This window comes from Aptenodytes forsteri, unplaced genomic scaffold (genome assembly GCF_000699145.1).
Source record: "Aptenodytes forsteri isolate BGI_AS27 unplaced genomic scaffold, ASM69914v1 Scaffold94, whole genome shotgun sequence".
Lineage (NCBI taxonomy): Eukaryota > Metazoa > Chordata > Aves > Sphenisciformes > Spheniscidae > Aptenodytes > Aptenodytes forsteri.
The window spans coordinates 944030-971675 of record NW_008795017.1 but is presented as its reverse complement, the minus strand read 5'-3'; the positions used below and the strand labels follow the sequence as shown (position 1 = coordinate 971675).

The 27646-nt window shown below is 35.9% G+C and overlaps 1 protein-coding gene across 1 annotated transcript in view; it reads right to left on the bottom strand.

Annotated features, from left to right (window-relative positions):
- The window catches only part of NBAS (neuroblastoma amplified sequence), a 219080-nt gene that overhangs the window by 149583 nt on the left and 41851 nt on the right, over positions 1-27646 (bottom strand). The window contains 9 exon segments of the mRNA XM_009275562.2: positions 2475-2698; positions 5154-5256; positions 6777-6899; positions 7425-7487; positions 8208-8341; positions 9314-9487; positions 10519-10704; positions 12124-12277; positions 12930-13013. Coding sequence (XP_009273837.2) covers positions 2475-2698; positions 5154-5256; positions 6777-6899; positions 7425-7487; positions 8208-8341; positions 9314-9487; positions 10519-10704; positions 12124-12277; positions 12930-13013 — 1245 coding nt within the window.

The following is a 27646-nucleotide window of genomic DNA, read 5'->3' as shown; positions in this document are numbered from 1 at the left end:
CTCTGGATGTGACCATCTAACCAATTCCTCACTCACCGGACAGTCCACCCATCAAATCCATCCCTCTCCAGTTGAGAGAGAAGGATGTTGTGGGGGACCGTGTCAAAGGCCTTACAGGGGTCCAGATAGGCGACATCTGTAGCCCTTCCCATGTCCACTGATGTAGTCACTCCATCGTAGAAGGCCACTAGGCTGGTCAGGCAGGACTTGCCCTTGGTGAAGCCATGCTGGCTGCCTCGAATCACCTCCCTGTCCTCCATGTGCCTTAGCAGAGCTTCCAGGAGGATCTCTTCCATGACCTTCCCAGGCACAGAGGTGAGGCTACATTATATTACAGTGCCACATGCAACAGCAAAGGACTGGACTGCTGACCCAAGAGGTCTCTTCCAAATAACTGTGCATTTTGTTCCTGCTGCTCTAAAATGAAGCTACTCACCTGCGAAAACCAACCAATCTCTCTGCCTCCTAGCTTAGCCCAGACAGACGAGGGCTGCTCTCCTACACATAGAGGAAATCCCACCACTACAGTATCCTCTCCCCATACAACTAAGTAGCTAATAGAGAGATTTTAACTGTGGCAGTTATATGCATACAGATAAAATTCAGTTGTAATTTGGATACTGTAATAGTGTATGCACCTGCTTCATTGTGATCGCAACTTTTGCACAGTATATCTAGTTGCCCTGGTGTCCAAAATGTAAAAAGGCTCAACTGATTTTAAAAAAATAATAATAATAAATTATATTCATATAAATATATATTTAAAAATAAAGATAAATTTTAAAAAAGCCAGTGACTCTTGGGCCTTTTAGGCCTCCAAAGCAAGTATTTACCTAGAGTGCTCATAAGCAGTAATGACAGTCAATAAACTGTGTTTTCAATAAAAAGGTAGAAACAGAGCTAGCATTATATAATTAATACTGTAAAAGTGACTGTCTTCCAACTTTGACTTAAGGCAATAATGCCTTTACTAAAAAAGCAAAGAACAAAACCCCACAAAAATAAAAGACAAAAACCTCATCCTCATCAGATATATTTATCTGTGTGTGCATTTGGGATGGGAGAGAGGAACAAGCTGCAAGTGATTAGGGAGGAAAAAAACCAATGCTTTTTCACTCATTTTCTAGTTAAGTTATGAAGAACATAACCATCACTCAAGGCAAACTGCAAAAATATTCTTCCTTTAATCCCTAACAGAAAATATATGATTTGTCAATCCATAAAACTTTATAGTAACAATATTTTATTGAGAAAACTTCTTAATTTGAAAAATTGTAATTAATTAAAAACAGTTTGACTGTACTACTATAGTCAGTACTCAAAAAAAAAATGGTAACATGTATGTACCTACCATTATAGGTCAAGATGCAGTTATATCTTGAGGGGAAGAAAAATAATTTAATCTTTTTCTTGTAATTAGTAGGTAAGTGTACTCATGTCTAAGTGAAAGTAGTACTTTATAAAGACATGTCTTCCTTTGTAGTTGAGACATCAGTATTTTTGTTTGGTTATGGGATTTTGTTTTGGTTTTTGTTGTTTGGTTTGTGTTTTTTTGTTTTTTTTTGTTGCTGTTGTGTTTTGTTTTTTTTTTAAGTGCCTTAAGGAAAAAGAAAAACTCACTTGGATTAACACATAAAAACAATACCAATGAAACAGCAAATTCTTAGAATAAAAGGCAAAGGCTGGAAATATTAAGACATGCCTCTGTTTTAAATATCTGGGGGAAACCAAGGCATCAATCTTCTACATCGGTAATACCCGATTATTTTACCTATCTGCACCTAAACTGTAAAAGAAAATACTTTCATATCTAAATCTATACAAGAACGAACACCCACACTGCAACCTCCAAGGCTGCTCTATGCCTGAATTCCTTTCTGAAGAATTATTTGGCTTATTTCTTAATGTAACAAAGAGAGACAGATAGCCTCAAATGAACTCTCAGAATTAGGAAAGACCAAAATAAGAAAAGGAAGAATCAGCAAAATGCTATTTTCTGTTGTGATAGTAACTGGGGGCCACAGTTGTCATTCAATGCCATAATGTGGAAAAGATTCAGATGACACACACAAAAAGCTTCTTATCCACAGAGAAAGACTTGCATGTTTCTTCTTCTTCTTCAACCTGAATTCTTCGAAAGACTTGCATGTTTCTTCTTCTTCTTCTTCAACCTGAATTCTATAATAGATCATTCCAGCAACCAGGGACAGCAATGGTGTACACACACACACAAAGCAAGGCAGGGGAAAAAAAAACAAAACAAAACAAAAAAAAACCCAAACAACACAAAACAAACACACAAACCCCAAAAAAATCTTACAGAAGCCAAAGATATTGTTTCCATTTACCATGTAATTTTACATTAAGAGAAATAAACCCACGTAAGATTCACCCCCTCTTGCAAGGAAAACAAAATTCAAGTTCCAATTAAAAGAGCAATATGTATTTACATATATGATAATTGTTAAGTATACCTGGCCAAATCCATACAGCTATCAGTCAAACTCGTTGAAGAATTGAAATATTCTCTGCCAGCAGCCAAAACTAGTTCGATACTTTTCGCATAGCTGACTCGGTACTGTGGCTTCCCTTTTGATGAACTTGGTAGATCCACTGACCAAATACTGCAATGCATCATTTGCCCAGCCAAGTGGATATTGTCTATACTGCTTGAGCATAAAAGACTTTCTGTAAATATCTAAAAGAAAGAACAATAATTTAATAATCTGCAGCAGCAGCTTCAAGTAAGCTTATCTGCATTGTATGGAACCAACCCCTTTGAATAAAAGGATCTTTGAAGTCAAAAGAATATTATTCAGTCTGAGCAGAAAATGTAACTTCTACCAAGGAGAGTATTTCCACAATTTATTTAAGTAAAGCTAAAATTAACTAGTAGCTAGTTGTTTCTACTTCCTGAAGAAGAAAGCTTAACTGCCTTTTTACAGTACGACTTAGAGATGAGAAATTATTTATACTTACATTCTGAGGTGTTAATAGGATGTAAGAATCAGAAAAGGCAGTTTAGTATTAAAACCAACAACATATGAGAAGAAATTTTGTATCCTTGAAGAAACTAAAAATATTTAGAACTGAGCATATAAGATGTTTTTTAAGTTTCAGTCAGGACTATCTTCAAAGAATGCATACTAATATAATACTGCATCTGCCACAAAACACTGAACTTATTTTCAGGTCAAAGTTTGGCCTACTTTAAGACACTCAAAATAATCTCAATTCCTTAGAAAAATTTTTTTTTTTTAATTTTTTTTTAAACACAGTCAGTGTTGTCCTAATGAAGAGCAACATATGCGTTTAACCATTTCAGAAAATATCGCAGCTGCAACAATGTGGCCTTTATCAAAAGTTTTAAATTTTGTAACAAATTAAATAGACTCAATGAATCACAGAAGAGCCCAGGTTGGAAGGGACCCCAAAAGACCATCTGGCCCGATCTTTCGTGAGAAAGGGGGCATAGATGAGATTATCTAGCACCCTGTGCAATCGCGTCTTGAAATTAAAGTATTTTTTCACTAGGAAGAACCTCTCCAAACCAGCTCATGCTCTGGAAAGGAACACAGTTCAGCACTTCTTAAAAAACGTCATGCAATTGGATCATCTTCCATTTCACAACATATTAATCCTCAAGGAACAGTGAAAGATGCAAAGCATAATAGCTGACCCTTCTTCCTTAAAGATCACATACATACAATTTACCTCTCTCAAAATATATGGACATGAAGTCCTTCAAGAGGACAGGATTCACTTTGCATGCAAGCACAATAGAATAAGCATCATGCTAAAAAAGATCCCAATACAAACCTCACATGTGATTGCAAATCCTTACTGCCTCATCAATTTCTCAATTTTGAAGTTACCAAAGTATAATTGCATACGACAGTACTACATTTGAAAGCATTTTCAGCATTCATAGATTATGTTTCCAAAACCCTCTGTTGTATTTTTTTAATCATATGGTACAGAGGTTAAAAAATAATTTAATATTAATAAAAAACTTATATTAAGAACAGAGCAAAGCAAATGCTATTATTTTCAGAGTTCTCTAGTACTATAATTTTTTTAAATGCACTTAAAAAGAATTTCAAGTACACTAAGCCTTAGCCTATCACAAAACCATGAACATTAAATACATTGCAGTTCTCTTCGAGCAACTTCAAATTGTACAACTACAGAGAAAGAGTGACTTTTTTTATGTATAGGTTGAATAGTATTGCTTTTTCCGTTCAATTTTTTTTTTCCAATTTGCTTTCAAAACGTCTCCCAAGAGCTAATCAGATTGGTAATCATAAGCAATTAAATCTGCAAAATGTAATAAAACCCTCTTAAACTTTTAAAAGATGTGACTATTTAAGCACCTGCTAAAGTGGACACGGCACTGTTTCTGTAATAAACTGCAATATATTGAAGTCAAAATGTAGATAAACAATACATGTCTCAGCAAATTCTACATCAGTCTAATAGCTGTCCTTAGCAAATATTAATGACATAGGTTTCGTGTTTATGCACATGCGGGTTTTTTTTTTTCCTTTAATGAAATTAGATTTCTTATCTCACATTATTTTACTTCAACTGCAAGCAGTAGAAAGTCCATAATCCTATAATGATCTTGGATAATATTATCAAACCAGAACGTCACGTTTAAGAAACGCTTGGCTGAAGCTAACATTTAACTAAAAGATTGTTTGTTTTCATTAGTTTTAAGTGTTTATTACTAAACACATTTGTACATAGAATTACAAAGTCTCAAGAAATTGACTCAATTTAAAAAAAGTTGAATTATTACTAAACACATTTGTACATAGAATTACAAAGTCTCAAGAAATTGACTCAATTTAAAAAAAGTTGAATTATTACTAAACACATTTGTACATAGAATTACAAAGTCTCAAGAAATTGACTCAATTTAAAAAAAGTTGAATTCTAGTAAAAGATATACAGGATATTTATTAGAGGGGCTTCTGATGAAATGAATTAACACAGGAAGTTTCTGATTTGAATGAAAATACCAAAAAAGAGCCAGTGGACAACAAAGTAACATAACACATGACAATGTATTTATGTTTGTGAGCAACAATACAAAACAAGAATTTGTAGCTTACTTGGGACATAAATCAGTAAGAAAACATAAAACTCACCTCATAGCAAGTATCTGAATGTAAGCATGTATATACTTTCTGCTGCATGTCTAACATATCCTGGAGCAATTCCTTCCAGTGTGCCTCACTGACTGATGGTTGCCTACAAACATTTGTAAAATTAAATATTCTCTTCCTCAACAAATTTAAAGAAAAGCAGTAGATAACATTGCAGTGCCATCACCAAAAATATGAGTTTTCTCAAACATTATTTCAGTCTTTAATTGGACTTTTAACCAAAAGTGATTTAAAGACAGAATGCTTTTGATGTTAATTAACATTAAAACAGTGTCTGTGGGAAAAACTGTTTGACAACAACAATGTAGTACCCAAAGTGTTTTTTCTGCCTGTCTTCTGTGGTATAAGATAGGGATTCAAGCAATCTTTATCAAGATCCCCCAAGTAGGTTTTGATAACTTCCAATAGTACATCAGAAAGTTGGAAGTGCTATCTTACTGCTGATCCAAGAACAGCTGGGTAAAAACAAGTTTGTAACAGCAACTGAAGATCATTAAGATGCTGTTCATTGTAGGCAATCTCAGAGGACTAATCAATTCCCTGAAGTCACAGGCGAATAGAGCTGCAAGTTTATTTTGTTCCTTAAACTGGAATGGTATTCAGATTCTTGACCCTCTGGATCCACGAATCTCTGTTTACCCACAAAGCTTCCTACACAACTTCACGTGCTCTATTGAAAGTTTTACTAGTAAAAACACTATGAAGGTTTTTTGACATTATATTGAGCCTTTCAGATTAAAAATGACTTTTTTAAGCTACACAAGCTACTCCAGCTAATAGTGATTTTCTCATGTGGCATTAGCTTTCATTTTGGCAAAGAAAAGGGTCTCTACAAAAAGTGGAAAATCAACATTTTTCCTACAGAGGCATTGACTTCATCTTTTTAAAGAAAGGTTTTTAGAACTCAAAAAGCTTTCAGCTTGTCCAAGCTAAATACTGCCCTACCATCACCGATAAACTGTTGTGCGTGTTTACTTTAAATTAAAAAAAAAAAAAAAAACAAGAACAACCCACAGTGATGGCTGTTTGTCCCAAGGTTCAATCTTTTCATCTGCTTATGCCAAGGGCCATGTAATAATTCATCTACAGTTGGAAGACAAGTTAAATGAAGTAGTTCTTAAGCAGAAAAATTGAAAAAAATATACTGGAAGAAGTAGAATCAATACATAAAATCAATAAATTACCCTATTACAAGAGCTCCTAAGAAAACATGCCAAAAAAAAAAAGAAAGCATTATTTTACAAATCCTACACTCTCAATAAAATTAAATAGCTCTTAAAGGACCTAATTTGCAATATGTTAACTTTTACCGTTCATCATCTTGCAGTATTTTGCAGCCAGTATGCCTTTTAGGCTTGTTTACTTGAACACAAACATATTGAAACAACTCTGAAGGAAGACAGAGTTTTTTGAATGCAGAGAATGCAGCCAAAACACTCATCATGTTAACCATCAGTTTAGCAAATGTGTTTTACGTACACCTGTTCTGTTTGAACACTACGGTTCCCTACTGCAACAAAACAGGCAGGTACGCTCTCTGACAATAAGTACTTGTTACCTTACTGTCCTTTCCCTCTTATCTCCCATTCCCCTTTGAATACTAACTTGCGACCTGTGTGCCTCGTCAGTCTAATCATCAGCTTCCGTGCCTCCTCCGCATTGTCCTTTGTGTCTTTCACAAAGGAAACAGGTTTCTGAAGTCCATGTTTCTCCAACAGTTCTGACACACTGTAAATGAATAGTCAAAATTTTTATTTCTGCACAGTTGTACAACTACCTCTGCTGCAGCAGTCTTAAATAAAGCTGTCTCAGACAATGTACTGCAAATGCAAACAGTCTCCATAAAGTCTGTAACAGTTTAGATTAGCCAAAATAACATTATTTACTCAAAAAAAATTAATACGGTAGGGTAAATGCATATTAGCAATAACCTGATGACCTATCTTCACAACTTCTAATTTTTGATCACTCAAAGCACTACAGAGTATCAAGATCAAAACAAATTCCCCAAATATTTCAGAAGTAACCTTCCTCCCCCTCCAAAAAAAGACTTTTATTCCAAGGAAAATATCTGTGCAGTTTTATAATATTCAAATAGCTAAAGTTCCCAATACAAAAAACTTAGAGATTATCTTGTCAATGGCACTAAAAACAAGATAAATATTCTTGCTGCTTTCTTGTCAGAAAAAAGTTCTTGGCTATGCCTAGTGACTTCTGTAAGAACACATTACTTATTTTAGCAAAATTAAATACCTAAGAATTTGTTCCAGTTCATCTACTTCATCGTGAATAGTGTTAGTTTTATCTGTTTCAGGCCTGCAAAGATATTATACAATTAATATTAAATATATATATCTCCATACTTGTGTAATTTCTTTATATAATTCATATTACATAGATATAAAGATAAGCAGTTTGAAACATTCCTTGATGAAAATCAAATATATGTTTGCTTGAAAAGATTAAAACTGTTGGCTTCTTGCTAGAAGGATAGCTAAAATTGAGAGGGTCTCTCAATCTCCCAAGAACAGAGCTTTTCCTTCTTTCCTGCACTTTTCTCAGGTTCTCTCCTTCCTACATGTAAAAGGTATTGGGACAATAGTTTACATCTCCTCCTCATGCTTTCACTTTCTCAAGAATTACTTGTCCTTCATATAGGTCTTCCATATAGAGACCTCTCTCACGTGGCCATATTGGTGCTTATAAGCTAAGTGCGAGACGCCACTAACTGTAACAAGACCGACAAGACCAGTAAGATAGCACTAACACTTGGTCTCAGTTCACCAGGATATAAAAGTCTAAGAAACTAACACAGAAACCTCGGTCTAGGCTGCTACTTTAAATCATGTTTTGTTGCATTATTTGGTAGAGTATATATACAGCACAAGTGTACGTATGACCACGGCAACTCAGATACGAACAGAATATTCCAGTAACATTACCTACTCTTTAATGACTTAACTATTTTTAAAGCATTAATTCACAACTATTTAACATATCTAAAATATTTACAAATAACTAACTGAAAATGTTTACCCATATCCTCTTTGTGGAAGGCATTCCAAAATATCGTAACAGAGAGCGAGCTGGTCATCTCGTTCACAACTATAAATACATTCCAATGCCGTAATCATAAGCTGGTCTTGATCAGGAATAATTTTTTGCTGACACTAAAAAGAGAAGAAAGCACATTATTTTTAGTTTTCTGTTTCTAATTCAACAGTTAAGTTTCTTCTGAATATAAAAAGATGTGTACTCCAAGTAAATAAATTGTCTTTAGTTGTAATTAGAAGGTCTCTTGCTAACAACTTAGTTAAGTACCTGTTGAAGTTACAACCTGAAACATAACTCTGCTAGTTTCCTACACTGCAGACACTGGAAAGAACAGTGATACACCATTATACCCTTTTTGAATTTGAGAGGTGGAGACGGTGCAGGGCAGAGGAAGGCAACTGCTGCAAACATTTGTCACATTTTTTTAATATGTACAACAGTATCAACATATATAAAATAGCCGTGTTTTTCCTTCAGTGGTTAATTTCTGTCCATACACTTAGAATATTCAATAATATGCAAAAATGTGCTTATGTGCCCTGGAATAATTAATTAAACTGTAGAAGCAGCATGAAATACTCACATTGAAGGTAATTTCACCCCTTACTCATTGAGCTCTTGGTTCCATCCTAATGGCCCCCATTTTATTCTTTACATTTGTTGCGGGGGGGGAAGAAATAACTTGAAATCTACTGCTAGTAAATTCCTCAGGAAAAAAATATTAGTGAGATCAAACTCTTTCATAGCCATTTTTTAAAAAGCAAGTATGCCAGGAATTTACTTTAAACACATCACCATAAAATTACTTCAAAGAAGAGTCTTTACAATAATTTTTGTTCTACTAGGTCAAGATCATAGTTACATTTGTTTAACAATCTCATCAAGGACAGTTTAGTTGCATCATAACTTATGCTACAATACTTGTTGATTAATGTTTTCTAAAACATAACAAATCCTGGGCCCAAGAAGAAGGCAAAGATCAGAGAGACGATCTGATTTAGAAGATGAACTAACCCTGTTTATGAATTCACCTCTTCAGGACAAGAATTTCCAAAGAAACAGTAGAATCATCAGAGCTCTATACTTACAGCAGGTTTTGAATTCTGAAATATCTTCAGAGGTAGAGTCAGGTCTTCCTTTGCTAATGTTACTAAATAATCTTTAAAAAGGGAATTTGCAAGACCAGGGGACTGATTTTCACAGCGGTGGAGAAAAGGGATCATCCACTGATAAACATTCTTCACGTATTTTTCATCACAGGACTGGAAAGTGCAATGAGTTAGAGAGAGGAAAAAAAGAACAAAGTTCAGCTTCATTGTCCAAAACAAACAAGAAAACCAAGAAACAAACAGAACATATTTTGATCAATATAACTGAAACAGTATCTTCACCTATCTCAAACAACAGGTGAAGCCTGACAGCCACCACTGCTGCACAGATGGCTACATCATGAAGCACTGAAACAATCCATCATCTTTTTGCTACCCGATGGCTTGGAGAAACCAAGCAGTACAGGAGTAAAGCCCATTACACGAGGAAAGCCTAGCTGTCTTCCTCCTGCAGTTTCGGAATGAGTGAAAGATCAGCTTGCATTCATGTCAGAGTAGCATTACTTTCAGTAGGCAAGAATGCAAGAGAAAAACAAATGATTAGTGGTTACATAAATCCTAGCAAGATTTGGAAAATCCTGAGGACCTTCAAGTGCATGAGTATTCTCCTCTGGTGCTTACATATCCTTTGACTGAATTTCAGAGCCCCGTTCAATCTCTAGGTATTTTTCAACCTTTCCAAAAGGTCTTTTTCTATTCTGAAATGTCATGCACAGGCTGAACACAGAGAAGATGAAAAACACACATATGCTGCAGAGGCAAATATTAAGATTTTTTGCCAATATTTAAAGACACCAAAAAACATCCAAGGAAAACGTTCACTGTTGTTGTATCTGCAGCATCATCAACAGCCACACTGAAGATCCTTTAGAAAGGGCCAATGAGAAAGCAATTCACAGCTTTTACAAGACTGGATTTATTAACGTTTACTCCTGTGCCTAGGACAAAGAACAGGTCTGAGAAAACGGAGCCATTTTAGCATTTGTTAAAAACAAATAAAGACAGAAAAAAACCCACCACAACAAAAAAAGGAACAGAAGAAGTGTTGCATTCTTGTTGAATTAAAGATGGAGGTTCATCAGAAAAATGTCAGCCACTAACAGTATCTTTATATACATAGGATCTAGGGTAACCTAAATTACTGGAAATCAAGGTGTGCTTACTGATTTATTCAAAATACTTACTTTGTTCATCAACAGCCTCAGCTTTTCAATGTCCTTCATCTCTACAAGTTCCTTCAAAGTTAAGGTTCGATCACCATCAGTCTCATAAACTATTGTCTCAAGAGTGATCAGATTGTCACAAAGCACCTGCAGACCAGGAATATTCCTCTCCATGCCAAGACGAACAAGGGACAGAGCACAGTCCACCTGAAAAATAATAAAAAACCCCTCCTGTACAACTGTTTGCCAAAAAACAACTTCAAGACCACTCTGTGTCCTGCCTGTGTCCTGTTTGTGTGTCTTTTTTTCCTTGTTCTTTTTGCTTAGTAGGCAATTCTAAGTTTTTGTGGACTGTATATTCCTAAATGGATTGCTCTTCTCAGCTTTATAAAGACCAAATAAAATGTTTAGTCTTAGTGGATGATGCCATTATAGGCTTCTGACCCAGATGCATCCTATTGATGCATGTAAATTAGGAGAATACTATTCCTTCTGGAGATCACACACAGAGATACATCACCTCATCTGACTGTATGGAATATGAAGCATTGCTTTAAACTAAGATAATCAGTTAACTGACTGAAGTTATGCATACCTCTGCATGTACATGACTTTTCTAGCTGACCATGAATTAATAATTTTAATTGTTGCATTTTATTTCAGAGAAGAAAGTGACAGTCTTTTTCCCTGGTGACTGAAAATACCTTTATATGAAAGATTTTGTTTCGATTTCAAAGAATGCAATATTGGCTGTACATATTCAGTGAGGCAGACATAAGTCTGGAAGAGTAGAATGCAATTTCATTTATATGTTAGTAATTTAATTGATCCTTGGAAGCTGCTTTTATTTCCATACCTACTGATAGGCTGTTAAGATCACAGGGAACTATGATTAAAGAGCCTTGGAGGACTGCAAACTTGAAGAATAAAAGCACTCACCCATCAGAACTAACTCATAGTGATACTTCCAACCAATCTCCTTTTCATGCAGCTAAATTGGCTTGAGAAGCAATAAAATACTAGAGCACGTCAGTGATGAGCTCTATTCTTACTTGCAATGCTTATCTTTACCATATAGAGCTTCAAACATTTTTAAAATATGAAGAAAATAAAGCAAAAATAAACTGCATGGTAGTCCCACAGACACACAATAAACCTGCCAGGAAGAAATCATTGACAGTACTACATATTGGCATGAGTGACACACGACTGCCACATATCAATATATATGGCACAGTATCATGTGACAGATAATAAAACACGTTTCCTGATACTCTGTGCACAACATTCCCTCCCTCAGTTACAAACATAAAATGTAATGGGGTAAATATTTTTCATGGACTACGAAAGTGCTACTGTCTGCTACGGTAAGCCAAGTGAAAGTGAATCTACTGGCTTCCTATTCATTCCTATGGATCAATTATTTGGCTGAGTAAACTTTAGAGCAAGCATAAGTACACTGCAAAAGAAAAAAAACAAATACTTCAAAAGCCATAATGAAGATTGAGACACAGCGTATATTACTGAAGGAAAAGCGTCCCATCAATACTCATTAAGACAGGATTCTGTTGAAGAAGGCTGACCAACCCGAGTCAGCCATCATCGTTTCCTCACTGCTATTCTCACCTGCATTGCGTATTTTTCAATTTCCTGTGCTCTGCTCAAATACCAACTGGTAACGAGATCTACTGAGAGGTTAGTAGTCCTGTACTTCAGCAACTCAGGCTGCGTTTCATACAGAAATTCGCCTTCATCTTGTAAAGTTGGTTCAACAATCATCCTTTAAAAAAAGAAGTATATGTTTAAGTATACATGTGCTTGCATTTTTTTCACATCAGTCTTTTTTTCTGAAACTTCTGGTTGTTCTGAAAGAAAGTGATATAATCAACCTACCATTACACCAATAATTTGATGAGACTCAAATGCCAATCACAATAAGTGTTAATTTTTGTCAGCAAAGTAACTACTAAGATATTCCAAACATGAGATAGATCATGAAAGAAAGAATCCTCTCTACTAAAGACACAGGTATGCCCAACCTCTGCTTTCCATCTGTTCCTCACACAGTGAAAGGCAGTTTTGTGATGCATTAATGCTGCTATGATAATGTTATGGTTGACAAGTAACAGGGAAGGAAAAAAAAAAAATTAAAAAAAAAAATCAGGATTTCCAACAGTAACCTCCCCCCAAATGTTCACATCCATTTGTAAAAGTTACTCATCACATAATCACACTGAACATAATGCTGTAACATGAAAGAGTGTTTGCTCAGTCAGTCTCACTAAGAAAACTGAAAACACAAGTTAGTGTGCACAAAAATAAGAAGTGAGTCTTACTGGGTATTTCCCACATTTTAAGAATTAGTAAGTAAATTCTTTATCTGAAATGTACATAAATATAGAATAAACTTTTTGCTTTTTCTATATACTTACCTGCATTCTGCTTTTTCACACCAATCTTCTTCACGATGTTTCTGCTCATTCCATGGAAGAATTTTCAATGTCCCCTGCTTGTAACTGGTATAACAGAAGAAACTTTACTCAGTGAATTCACAGTAAGCATGTAATTCAATTACAGTATCAATTCTTTAAGATTTATCACTTCTTAACGAAGCTATACAAGTGTGATTTTGCCTGTATGATATTATCTGTACAAACACATATTATACCTATACCATTAAAGACCCACTAAAAAAAATAAATTTATTTTCTTACTGACCATACCTTTTTTTAAAAAAAAAAAAAGGAAAACCTACTACATGCTTTAAGAATTTTTACTGCTTCACAGTAAGTATTCTGACTTCATATGCTGTCACAGAAGACTGAAATGAGCAAAAACCTATGATCTTCACAGCTTAAAAAAAATATAATTCTTTATATTTAGTACAAACTCTTGTACTGAACCGAAACAAGATATGCTCTGCTGTACTGATCTTCTCAATTAAGTTTAATGTAGTTTTCTCACTACAAACTTCCACAGTGAAATGTTCTCTAAATATTGAGGTTGAAGAGAAAAAAAAAAAATTGGTTTAAAATGCAGTTTAAGAACACCACAGGTTATTACTAGAATGATTACTTATGGCTCACTGTTGTAGGCTAGTTGTTTAAGCAGCGTAAAACCCGAGAAAACCAGGTCAGACTACACAGAACATAAACTAAGGGGGAAGAGAAGAGCCATATAGGTTCTGGCATTTGTAGAAATAAGAAACATGTACAAAGTAAAGACATTAAAGTTTCAGCATACTGGAGCAATAAGCTATTTTTAATCTCACTGATTTTCTCCTGACCCTGATAATAAACAGCAATACTACATGGACAACCCCCATCTATAAATTAACAACTGACACAATCTTATCACCCCTTGAAGAGCAGCACTGTAACTCAGTAGCTTAAAAAGAAACAATTCCAACAAACAAATCAATTTCACGATATAGTAAGAGTCAAAACAACAAACTAAAAATCAGTAATTCCATCTCATTTAGCAACAGCCATTAAACACATTTAACAAAGCAAGGCATGTCCATACTAACTGCCCGGCCTGTACACACACATATTTCTCCCAGGAGGTCAGCCACCCTTTCTTTCCCTCTTCTGTGCACTAACAATAACACCCTGTGTTTTATCCATAGTAATTCCAACCCTCCGAATGAAACATGCAGTAAAAATCCAGCAATAAATTGGCAGAGACACATTTGCAGGCTATAAAAGTCAAAAGAAAGGAGGGGAAAAGATTGAAAACTGCTAATCCCTGTGTGTCGGCTATAGTAACATCTGCGTTCAGTTCCAGTTCAGCTGGACAAAACGCTCCACAATTATCTTTATAATTAGGCACCATGTAGTAACATCACTGAAAAATAATTAATAAAGAACACTCCAAATTAACATTTATGGTATAAGCACCAGGAATAAAGTCACTTCCTGATTTTGGAAAGATTCATCATCAGCCCATGTACTTAGGGGACTGGGGTGGCTGTTGTTTGTTTAAGTCTTAGATAACATAATTTATCAATTAATTTTAAATATTAATGTTTAAAACTGGGTTCATAAATTAATATGGTCATATTTCAAATGTCATACATGAGTGTTATTATGGAAGGACCAGTTTGCAGTGAAAAAGTTCTCTTTATCAGTTGAAATGTCAAATAACAGAAAAGCCAAAGTGTGATTAACACTCCTTTCCAAACAGTATGAGGAGGTCTTTAGGTTACAATCAATAATGCTCTCCTTTTCCATGTTTTATTAAGTGTAAAAGAAAACTGGACAAAATTTTATTGCCCAGAACAATTTCTTTTTATAGTAAAATTTTTCCATTCACTCCCCATTAGGCTTAAGGAGACATTTCAGGGAGGATTGGTTGGTTGGTTGGTTTGGGTTTTGTTTTGTTTGGGGAGGGTCTTTTTTGGTTTTGTTAAAAAAGAAAACAAGAGCTTTTATACAGCAGAGGACAGACAAGGGCTTCATTTTAGAAGTTGTTTCAAATCATGTCTGCAAAATTGTAGCTGAACTACCATGAGAAAATAACAGTGAGAGGAGATTTTCAGGTAACAACTCCGATTTCACATTACAGATAGCTTTTTTTCCCAACATTAGCTACACACATACTAATACCTTAACCAGTGTTCTGCCTCCAAGAATTGTAATGCGAAGGTTTTGTTATTTTACTGCATTAAAAAAAAAAATCGCAGATACAGTATGGGTCTGTAAGACTTGACCACATCAAATCATTTTAACAATCTTTATTCATAAACATGAGGGGTAAAAAGAGATTCAGTCATTGGCAAGGACCAGTTGGCTCTCAAAGGAGCCTGAGGGCTTGGGCAGCTTCAGAAGTTGAAGAATCACAAAGCCAAGCTGAGAGGAGCACTCACACCACACCTTGCCCTTCCCTTAGTCTCCTTCCCATAGCTCCACTAAGAACAGCATGAATGGTACTAGGTAACCTGTAAAACAAAGTCAGCCCCTCTCTGTCAGTCTCTTTCTCACCCACTCCTTATTAAGGCAACATACTGATTGAGTCACCATCCCTGAAGGTATTTAAAAGACTTGTAGACCTGGTGCTTAGGGGCATGGTTTAGTGGTGGACTTGGTAGTGTTAGGTTTACAGTTGGACTCAATGATCTTAAAGGTCTTTTCCTAAACCTAAATGATTCTATGATTCTATAAAAAAAAAGAACACAAACTGTGCCCCTCCCCCTCTCTTCCAAACTTTGGCTTTTGCATGAGTCTCTGAAACACTTAACTGATGGGGGAGCAATAGAGGGAGGGACACATGACAAGTAAATAATTATATCAAGCTCCATTAGAAAATTGCAGCAGATACCATTTATTGCATTTACTCTGAAAGCAAATTCCTGTTCCAAGTAGTCACTTGCAGACTTTTAACGGCTCTCTCAAGTAAGAGCATCCCATCTGAATAAGTCTTCCCCTATAATCTCAGAGCCCCAGGAGAAACTTGGGAAAGTTGCTTTGGTTTGGCTGTTCTTTCACTGGTTGTTTTTGTTGTTATTGAGAGAAAGAAGTCATGCAAAATAGTAAGGAAAGACGTGCACACATTTAATATTTAAACATCAAGATTCTCCTCTTTTGGCTAACAAATTATTAAAAAGAGAAAATCACTAGAAGTAAGCAAAGACATCAGAAGTTTAGAACACAAATTTAAAGCCACTCATGCATGAATATGGGATCAGAATGACAAGGAACCAAGACATTCCAAAACTCACACACACTCTCCTAATGCTACTATCCCTCAGGATGAGACCTGAAGTTAAAAAAAAAGAAAAAAACTTAACACTACTGATCCAAGCCTGTACCGCCAAATACTACATTGAACACGTTCTTCTTAATTAAGCTGCCACATCCTGCATACTTGCCATAGACGTGGCAAAGTTACATTCTGGAATTACAGCTCCAGTTAAGAAATCGTTTCTTAACAGATTCAATAGCACAAAAGGTTTAAATTGAAGTTGGCAAAACTTGCAAATTTTCTTAACTGACCTGAACATCAGGATGAATTATATGTTTCTTCCCTCCAATTTCTTCTTAATTAAGCTGCCACATCCTGCATACTTGCCATAGACGTGGCAAAGTTACATTCTGGAATTACAGCTCCAGTTAAGAAATCGTTTCTTAACAGATTCAATAGCACAAAAGGTTTAAATTGAAGTTGGCAAAACTTGCAAATTTTCTTAACTGACCTGAACATCAGGATGAATTATATGTTTCTTCCATCAAATTATTCTTAACATAGTTGAGTCACTTTCCTGACCCTGATTAAATTGTTTAGTCTCTAATATTGTTTATCTTTATGCAAGCAAGAGTTATCCACCCAGTCTAAAATCAAAAGTTACTAGAAAACACTTCTTTTCGCAGACTGATGCAATCGCCTATCCCGCCCTTCTCCACAACTAATTTCAGAAAATAATCTGTACTTCCCTCTCCCCATCTAAAAGTAGGTATTTTCTTCCCTGTTCCTGTAACACAAAACACACCTGAGTTTGCCTTTAAATTCCAACTGCTTCAAATATTTTTTAAAAGTACTTTTTAAAATAGAATCCTTTCCAATTAACAGAAGTCATGGATTAAGTACAGACCCCATTCAAAATGACTTCTCCAACACCCCACTATGGCTTATAGTTTCAACTAAAGTTGAAAGTTTATTGCTTACAAAAAAAAAAAAAAAAAGCACTTGCTGAGAAAGATCTCACTCAGTTTGAGTTCCCAGGCTTTGCTCTCTTTGTTTGACAGTTGCTTTGCTTCCCCCTTTCCCCTCACGTCCAAAATCCATCAAGTGAGGAAGCAATGTGCAACTCTGCCTCCCTCTGCCTACCTTACTCAACAGGGTATGATAGAAAAAAGTTGGAAAATACAGAGACAAGCAATGTGAATGACCAAAGGTAGGCAGTGTGTGATCATCCCTTCTGTGAAAGCCAGAGCAGACTGAAGAATCCTAGAAGAAAACAACCAATATGCTAAGATTGATATATCCTTGTTCATTTTTTCATTTCACTTAAATAGGAAATGCCATTTCACTGTTTTTACTTCCTACAACACTGTAAGCACTGATGAAACTAGCAGGGCCTCATTTAAAATAAACAACAGCAGATACTGTTTTACACCATATGCAGCTAAGCTGTTAACTACTCACTGCATGACACAGAACATAAAACACCATGTATTTGGGTTCAAAAAAAGAAAGGATTCCTGGAAGAAAGTGTCATGAAAGTCTACTATGTCTAGAAAATACCTAGTTCAGGAATATTTGAGCCACATATTATAGACACTTGAGAAACTTCAGGTAAATGTTGCAATGTGCTTGCCTGTACCTATTTTTTTTCCCCCTTCGCAACTGCTGTCGGCCATTTGCCTTCTGGCCAAAGCTACCAAGACCAATCTCATGTTTCAGCACAAGATTTTGCAGGAATGAAACCTACAGTTGTCCAGACACATCAATTGAAGAAGTACTATAAGTATACTTCAAAAGTTTTTCATAAAAACTTATTAACAGACCTCACCATGAAATACTAAAGAGAAGCAGACTTTTCAGTTCATGGGAAAGAATCATCATACAGTGCAATCTTGGCTGGAAAACGTCTACTCCACCTTTTTTCCCTTCTCACAGCAGAAAAAGTTGAGTTAAATACTTTAAGTCAGGTGTACAGATAAGCCATAGAAAATTCTTTTAAAAGAAGTATTTTCTGCTTTGGCCGATTTGGCTCAATTTGCGGTTTTAAAAGTATTCTGGTTCACCATAGGAATAAGTTGACAGAGGAATTTTAGATTTTAAAGCTCTCACCAAGAGTCAAGCAGCACTCAGTAACTATATCCTCTAAATGCTGAAAGAAAACAAACAAACAAAAAAAAGATACAACTGCAAAATATCTCATCCTAGTAGAAATCAGCAATTACGGAAAGTCAGTCAACATATACATTTCTTGCTGAGCTAAGTTCACCAAAAAAACTGCAGAAACCACACCAGTCAGAGCTGACTGTTGACTTCATTCACCTTCTCAGCAACACTAAAAAAATTCCATAACTCTCTCCTGCCCCCTGCATGACTGCGTTCAACTGTCCTTACTTTCTCTCCTCATTCTGAAGAGTTTAGAAAAAACTCTTCGTATTTCAGTTCAAATACAAGGACTGGAATAAAGCAGTCTTGATTCTAGCAAATGATGGGAGATCCGTGCACCTGAGTCCTTTATAAAGGCAAAGGAACTATTAAAGATTTATCTCAATATTTATTACAATTTTTTTCCTTAAGTTACAGTTATGTTTTAGCACAGAATTTTTCTCAAATTTCTCTATCAGTAACTCCAGTGACTCATGCAGAAACAGAGAGCAACAAAACTTTGGAAAAGTAGCTGTTAAAATGGAAGCAAGACAGTTGAGAAAAGATTTCAGGCATCAAAACACCATTGCATTCTGCAAACTCAAAAACATAAATGCAAGTGAGACAGAGAAGAAAAAGAGATACAGATACGAACACATATATGCTAAGAGGTAGGGCTTCCATTTTTCTACCATGCTTTTGTTTACAACACATGCACGGCAAATCCAGCTGAACTGGGGCACATCAGAACCACCGCATATGCCCTGCGCACAATACGTAACTCTAACTGGGCTGGAAGTGGTGAATTTAGCATGCACAGGTAGCATGCTGTACGTACAACATACGCTCTGTGCTACTGCAGCCAGAATTCATTAGTCCCTCTGCTTATGCTTTTAAGTTTTGTTCTAGGAACTGAAGTCCCACAGAGGTCAGAGACAGTAATGCACTTAACTTGCACACACGTGGTGGGCACTCACCCAAAACTCCAGATATGGGGACAGATCACTGTAGTCACTAAGGCAGGTGGCCCTCTTTTCCAATTAAAAGAAACTATCAGCTATGCCATACCATAACTCAACACAAGTATTAGCATGGAGGTTTTATTTTTTTTTATTTTTTTCCTGAGCCACTGCTTCCCCCCACCTTTTCCCCTTCTCTCTTTTCTTTTCAACAGTACAATAAATAAATATGATTGGAGCCCAGTAAATTGACAGATTACGGAGGTATTCAACTCGATTTCTTCAGAAAGAGCTGACTTTTCCTGTATTGCTCTTTTCACTCTATTGTTTATGTTGGCTTAGCAATTCTTCCCATTCTTTGCTTTGACAAAAGACGTCCATGCTATTGTAGTTTCTGTATCCTACTAACTGCATTTATTCAAACCTGCACATTATTTTTCTCTCCAAGGACAGGCTTTCAAAAGAGGAAGGTCTAATTCAGTTTTAAGGTCAGAGTCCAATTCTTTGTATTACCAATGACAACTCTGTATGGGTTTTTTCCTTCAGGCATTTCATACAGCAGGCCTATCTCTGAGACTCATCTAGTTGAGGATTAGAAAATTTTTTTTATAAAACTTTTCCCTTGTAAACTTGTGCACATCGAATCCAGACTCCAAGGCAAAAGGCAATTTGCCCCAACACATTTAGGAAACAGTATCTTTTTGCTGAAAGACATGCAATATTTTTAAGAGTAGGTTTGGGTTTTTTTCTAAAAATGTTTTGGGAGTAGATGAACCTTTGCTTTTTCTTTTCTTTTAAATGATGTCTCATTGTCTGAAAAAATAATGTTATAAACACTAATTCTGCATTTGAAAGCTTGTGTGTTACATACTGGAATAGTTCTGAACATCACGCATTTAATTAAGACACCAAGTATCGATCTGGTAGAGGTGAGAAAGCTATATATGAAAGATACTGAACTATAAAATAAGGTAGTGTTTCCATCAAATGGTTTTGTTATCTACTCAAAAGGTTTCTGAAGAATGTGCTTGATTCCAATTTTATTACATTTATTTTTAAAATTAACTCAGATTTGTTTTGTGATAAGAGGAATATAAAATCCTAATCCTTCAAATAGTCTTTTCCCCCTGCTGACACTTGTACACTTACCAGAATTTATGATTTCCATATTATACTGTAGGTACACTGTAAATTATTTTAGACTACACATTCAAATTAGCACTTCCATAATCCTACTACATACAGATATGGAGGCATTAAAAGTAGGCTATATATAATACATATTGCTGTATATAATACAGTATCTGCAAGGGAAGTTTTATAAAATATTCTTTTTTAATTTAATCCAGAAACTCTTTGTCCAAAGCCTGTATCTTCTCAGACATCAGTGGGGAAATCAATGCCAGTTTCTTTTGCTCTGAAATCTTACGGCTCTGAAACAGTTTTATTACATCACAATTATTCTATAACTGAGGATGAAATATAGTAAAAAATGCATCCCAGATATGTAGTCTTAAACAGCTATGATACGTATTGCATTTTTCACATTGCATGAAAACATTATTTTCTACCACTATAGTAGTTTAGTAGTGAATTAGTTAATGCAACTATATAACTGATTACATATATTTTTAGCTTCCAATTATTCAATATACTATGTGATACAGAAGTGGTGGGCAGAGAGAGAAGCTCTTCTTTTTCCAGGAATATCTATAGGACATGTGACAAATTCATCAAGACTGACGTACAGCTGGTACCTAAAACAGAGTGCCAAAAACACCACACATTTTGGGAAAACTGATCTGCATTAACTAGTGGAAAAGGTATCACAGCTTTCAGCTGCCACAGTTACTACCTTTCCAGAATTCCTGCTATGCACATTGCGATTATGGGTCTTTTGAAGCAACTCTGCCACTAGAGGAGAAAAGTTATATCTGATTTCACATAAACAAATTAAGCTATGTTTTAATGATGTGGTTAACCTTTAATAGAATTTGGGGAGAGGGGAACTTTTTTCTTCTCTTAAAACAACCTAGACTGAAAAATCTAAACGTCAGTATAGTCACCAACACTACACAACCGCAGCTTAGAAGCTTGCTGTGGTTTTTTTCTTGATGTATACAATTAAAACTGTGAGGCAACAGCTTTCACAAAATCAAAATGGGCTATTTTAAAGACACAGCTGAACTCCGAGTAAGATCAAAGCTGTCTGTCATCATATAATGAAAATACTCCTTCAGAACTGTACATTTATAAAGCATAATGAATGTTCACAGACGAAATTTTGTTCTAAACCCTGTAAAAAGGTGACAAACAAGTAAGACGATAGCAGCAATACACTTTCATGAGAAGACTGGGGAAGGCAAGCCAAGGTACAGTTCAGGACTATGCAGGCAAAAGGCACACATGGTAGATGAAGACAGGACAAGTCAGACAAGAACAAGCCACAAGTATAAAAAAATCCTGTTAATGCTCTGTGGATAAACAGCACAGGCATAGTTCAGCTCACACGCTATAGGAAGGTATGCAAAGGCTGCTACTGGCCCACCTGAAACCTTCTCCAAACTGAACACACCCAGCTCCCTCAGCCTTCAAGTGTTCCTTGGTGGCCCTCTGCTGAGCTCGCTCCAGTTTACTGATGTCTTTCCTGTACTGGGGGCCCAGTATTCTAGATGCAGCTGAACGACTGCAGTAGTCTGATTGCTCAGTCTCCTGGCTGTGCGTCTGTTCATGCAGGACAGGATGCTGCTGGTCTTCCCTGCTGGCTCATGTCCTGCTTGTGCCCACCAGGACCTCCAGGCCCTTTTCAGCAGAGCTCCTTCCCAGCCAGTCAAATCTTCAGCCTTTATTGTTGCAAGAATTTCTTCAGTTGCAGGAACAGGACTTTGCATTTGCCCTTCCTGAACTCCCCAAGGCTCTTGCTGGTCCATTCCCTCCAGCCTGTCTAGGTCCCTCTGAATGGCAGCTCAGCTCTAGCAGAGCAGCTCCTGTGAAACTTCCCTCCTTCCTCGGTGACAGCTCATGTTCTCCACGGCTCCCTCATAGCTTCAAGTTATCATTCTCCTCTTCAAAAACCCCTCATGACTAATACCGACAGTAGTTTTGCCAGCTCACTTTCTGCAGCAGCCTTCTGGCTGCAGTGAGCTGCTCCTCTCTCCCAGATCCCACATAGGCCAGTTTGCAGAAGAGCTTCTCTTCCTCCAAACTACTGCTTTAATCTTTACATGGACCACAAGAACCTTCACCACTCCTACCAGAAGTCAATCCAGACAGGAACACGAGTGCCATCATGACAAGTTAATCTTTCCCTCAAAAGTTATTTTTTCTACTTCATAGTTGAAGGTAAGATCTGAGATATTTTAATTATTTTTTTTCCCAAAACACATCCTTGAAATAATATTAACTATATTGATCCCTCTACCTCCAAGCTACTGTTCTTCTTTCCCTTAGTACAAAGGAAAAGAAGTGCATGTAAGAACTTATGCCCTTTGTAGCACTATACAAATGAATTCAAACAAACAAACAAAAGAAACTGACCATGGGATTAATTCTTTTAACATGAACACTTCTGAACTACACTAAAAACAAAAGCAGTTCAGCTTCAGAAAAGAAGAAGAAAAACTAATATGAAAAAGTGAGGACTATATATTAGACAGTTCTGCAGACATTCAGTCATCAAACCTATTTACATACATATACTAAGAAGAGAAGAGATGAAGCTGTAAGAGCTTTATCGAAACTGCAGTGCCACAGGCAATAACTAAAAACCTAGTTCAGGAGAAGATATCATTACAAAAAGGCAAAGTTAACTGTTTATGAACCTCTTAGTTTAATTGTGTATTTATCTATTCATAGATGAGAGTCTACTATGTGGACATTTTCAGCTTTTAAAACCTTCACTAAGTTTTTAGAAGGTATTTCCACTCCCACCCCAGTTCATCTTGCAAATGGAGTTCATCCACAACTCTCCAGTAAAAACTCACTTTAAGCCACAACTGAAAAGCAGTATTTGAGAAAGTTAAGGAGTAAAAAAGCAGAAACATATAAAAAGTTGCTCTCTTAGAAGGAAGATTTTTAGTACTACTGTAATGTGCAATATAGCAGACTTATGGCTGTTGAGGGAACCATACATTTGAATTTCCCAACTTCTGTGAGTTTAAAATGTGAGTGGTAATGTCGCAATATAGCAGTTAAATGTAGTAAAAAGGATAAGAAAATTAAAAGAAAAGGAAAAAGACTCTGGTTATGTATTTATAACGGTGGTAAGGCATTATTCTCTTCTGAGATCACCTTTAAAAACCTGAGGGCAACAGTCTTAACTATAGACTAAAAACGCTAGCTGTAGCTATTAAAATAGAGATTAGAAAGAGCTATCATCTCCTTTGAATACCTGAACTTTTACCACCTTCACTCTAGTTGTCTGAACAGATGAAGTCTATGCATCGATGGAACTTTGAGAAGGAACATGAATCCCAACGACTAAGAGACAGCAGAGATTCAGGAGCCATCATTATAAAAGAAGCTGAGAAACAATATGAAAAGAAGTAGGAAAACATTACAATCACAATTCTGCAAAAACACATTACTGAGTAATGTCAGTCTATCACAATACCAATTTGAAGCCTACAGGCACGTAGAGCCACTGATGCATCTTAGTATTTCAGATTCCTTCTCAACCCCGTGAGCTGTTGAGCTTATATAACTCACAGGTCTTTTCAAGAGTCCCGTGAATACATAAATCCTCTGCTCAGATATTATAAACCTCCTCCTGAACAGTTCTGAGAATGACCCCTAAAGATGCTAAGCTACAAAACATGTGCCAAAAACAAGAAACAAAAGAACATGTACCACTTGAGACTTTTTACAAGCAGATACAGGAAAAAAACATGTATCTATTTCCTAACAACCTGGCCCAGAAGACAGAAAGAAGAAAAAAAAAATCTTCTACCTTTTTTCCCCATTTGTTATGCCAACTCTTCCTTGACTATTAAGACCTTAAAATTTTTTGTGACATCAGCCTCTAAATGCCATCCTAATGTAAATGACATGCCAGTAACAAGAAAAACAACTGCTTTATGCCTATAGAATGCACCAGCAAAACAAGCATGTCTTTCACAAGGTACTTAGAATTTACTATCTGCAGCTGAAATGGAGGCTCCAGACAAAAGGAAATGGCAGTTATAATGCAACCTTTACAAAAACATTTCTCATAGGTGATGAAATTCTTCAGATATAGCACTTCTGTGTGCATTCATGGTGGTGGTGGTGTACAGCAAGCAATTTTCTTTCAAGGCTTTTGCCTTGGCAATAGCTAGAGGTGCCTATTTGTCCCACCTCACCCATTCCATGCACAAACAAGGCAGCACCTGCTATACAATCTCAAGTTTTTCCTCAGCCAGATTCCCCTAGAAATGGAGGAACTAACTAACAGAACACAGAGCAATGTGGTGAATTTCCATAAGGACAGGTGTCACCTCAGAGAGCTCCAGCTGGGAACCAAACCTCTTATCATTTAAAGTGCTCCATATACACAGACACAGTATGGACAATTCCCAGCAGTACTTCATCCTACACACACACAGGGCCATCTATGAAGACCTAGAAGACAAACTACAATTTTTTTTTTCCTCCACCAAAGTCTTTTCTGCCTCCAGAGCTGCACACTGCTCAGCAAGAGGTCTGAGCTGCAGGAAGCTGAGCAGCAAAGGCATCAGCAAAGCATGAACAAGGCGTTCTTTAAGCAAGGCCACTGGGGCAGGCTGAAATCTTAACATGGGCACTATTATGCAGTTGGTCCATGTTAGTGGTCTCATCACATGCACCACAGCAACCAATTACCCTACTGGAATCTCTTAGTACAGACAATTATGGCCCTGAATTTTCAGAAAAACAATGAGCTAAAAGAAATCACAAGAGAGATCTGTCTTTTTTGCAGCTGGAAGTAGAAAATCCTTCTGATATCCAGCGTACACCTTATTTCATAACTGCAATAGTGTGAAATTTAAAAAGGAAAACCAGGCTAAGTCGTTTCCTGACTCAGAATCTTTATAAGATTTGTCTAGAGTCGAAGTTCATGAGGACAGATTAAATCATTCTCACCCCTTATCCCAAGACCACTGTAATTACAAGCTGTATAAGCTGACGAGACACTAAGTCATACTGCTACAGACATTTTTGCTACCAATTAAAACATTGGGGTTTATATTTTTGCAGTATTTTCCTTTTGTTCAGAAGTTTATTAATTACAGTCAGTACTTGCAACTTTTTAATATTTTGTGGGAATGAAAGTTCCGTACGTTGTATCATAACCTTGTTCAATCATTTAATTTAAAGACAAATTATGTCTACATACTGTCTTCTGTAGAGAAATAAACTAGATAGCACATTCATTTAAACTGGATTTCGTAACAGCAACTACATATCTACATAATGCCAGTAATTCTATTCATATTAATAACCCATTTAAAAAATAAATGCTAGAACTAAAAGGCCCAATAAACTCACTTAAAATGACCAAGAACTTCAATTCTCTTTGATTCACATGGATTCATTTTGCTTCACATGAAACAAGAATTGCCAGAAGCTGAAGCTATTTGGACTGGGGAGGAGACTCACCCCATTTTTAAAAAAAACTTTTTAAATTAGTAAGAAAATGTTACTTTGTACAACTTAAGTCTAGTTCATTAGTATATTATTCTCATTAATAGATATTTTCATCAATACATATTTAATTCTATTACATTAATAAAATAGAGTTTTAGGGAGTGTATTTAGCAATACTATGCGAGTAATCAGTTTTGTAACAGGGATTTGTAACAGGGAAACAGTTTTAGGAAAAGTTTAGATCAAATATACAGTATATTTTTATAAGTATATGGGATTTGTGTATATAGGATTTACTCTCATCCCCATTTTGTAGTTGTCCAAAGACAAACATTTCAAAGGCATACAGTATTATCTGTTCTGTAACCTGAATAAAAAAAAAAGTGTGAACCTGCACATACCTGATCCTAGCACTGGAAAATTCTGTCTGCCATAGGAATAAAGATTCAAACTATATACTTCCATTTTTCAACAGCAGACAAAACTAAGTTCTTAACCCATAACTTCACATCTTTACTACTAGATCACTGGTGAAGCGTTTTATTTTAACTGTCATTTTGCCTCTTGGCACATAAGTCAGTTTCTTAAACAAACCAACCAACCACAACAACAAAATAAAAAACTAAAACCAAGAACAAACAACCCTTCAGAAAAAAGAGGAACCTGTTTATGAACACCAACAAAATATCATAACCACATTTAAGATGACCCTTCTTCCCTCCTTCTCACATTATAAATCTTATCAACACAAAAGAGAAAAATTGGAATATATTTAACCAATTTTATAAACACTGCAATAATTTCTCTTCATGGTCCTGTTACCTTAAAGAAAAGGATAAAACAAGTGCTTTCACACCATAACTGTGTTCCTAATACTACCAAGACAATAAAAAGGGCACTGGTAAGTATTAAATATAATGAAATAAAGACTAACTTCTGCTCAGAAAGGACAAAAGTGGTAAGTATTGTAAGCTAGGAAAAATGTCAGGGGAATAACTTGATGAATTAAAAAAACCTTTTCCACACAGAGAATTATCCAAATGGGACTGTTAAAACTTTGAAGTGAAAACCTTAACTATAATGCTGGAAGACTACCAAAAAAAAAAAAATTTCTATTAGCTACTCCAAAAACTATCCCACTGAAGTATGGCTTCGAAGTCCTATTGTAAAATATTAAAAAATGACATCTCCCCAATTCTTTATGGGCACTGAACAATATGCTTCAAAACTGATTTCTTGAAGCGTTTGAAAGAAACGCTATAGAAGCAAAAAAGTCTTTTAGTTAATACACAGAACATTATTATGATGTTCAAGGAAGCCTCTCATGAAAATCTATATGAAATTGGCAGTAAGCTAACATTTTATACTGAAATGAAAGAGTAGGAAAGTCTGGATTTAAAGCTTTTCATAATTCTACCTTAGCAAGCTGCACAAGAATCAGTAACAAGATTAATGATTTTGAAGTTACTGACTGCTTAAGTGTTAAATTGTATTTCAAAACAAATCCAGAAAAACATAATTGCTTCTAGGGAGCTAAACACTTGTATTATTAATTTCCTAACGCTGGCTGTTATTACAAACCAATTACAGACTTGTACTTACACCTGTGAAAATCTCGGCAGTTTCAGGTCAGAAAAGGCCATGCTTCCTCTTATGTGTACTGGAGGCAAGAACATTTAAAGTCCCTACTTTCCTGATAATAATCATAGAATCATAGAATCATTGAGGTTGGAAAAAGACCTCTAAGATCATCGAGTCCAACC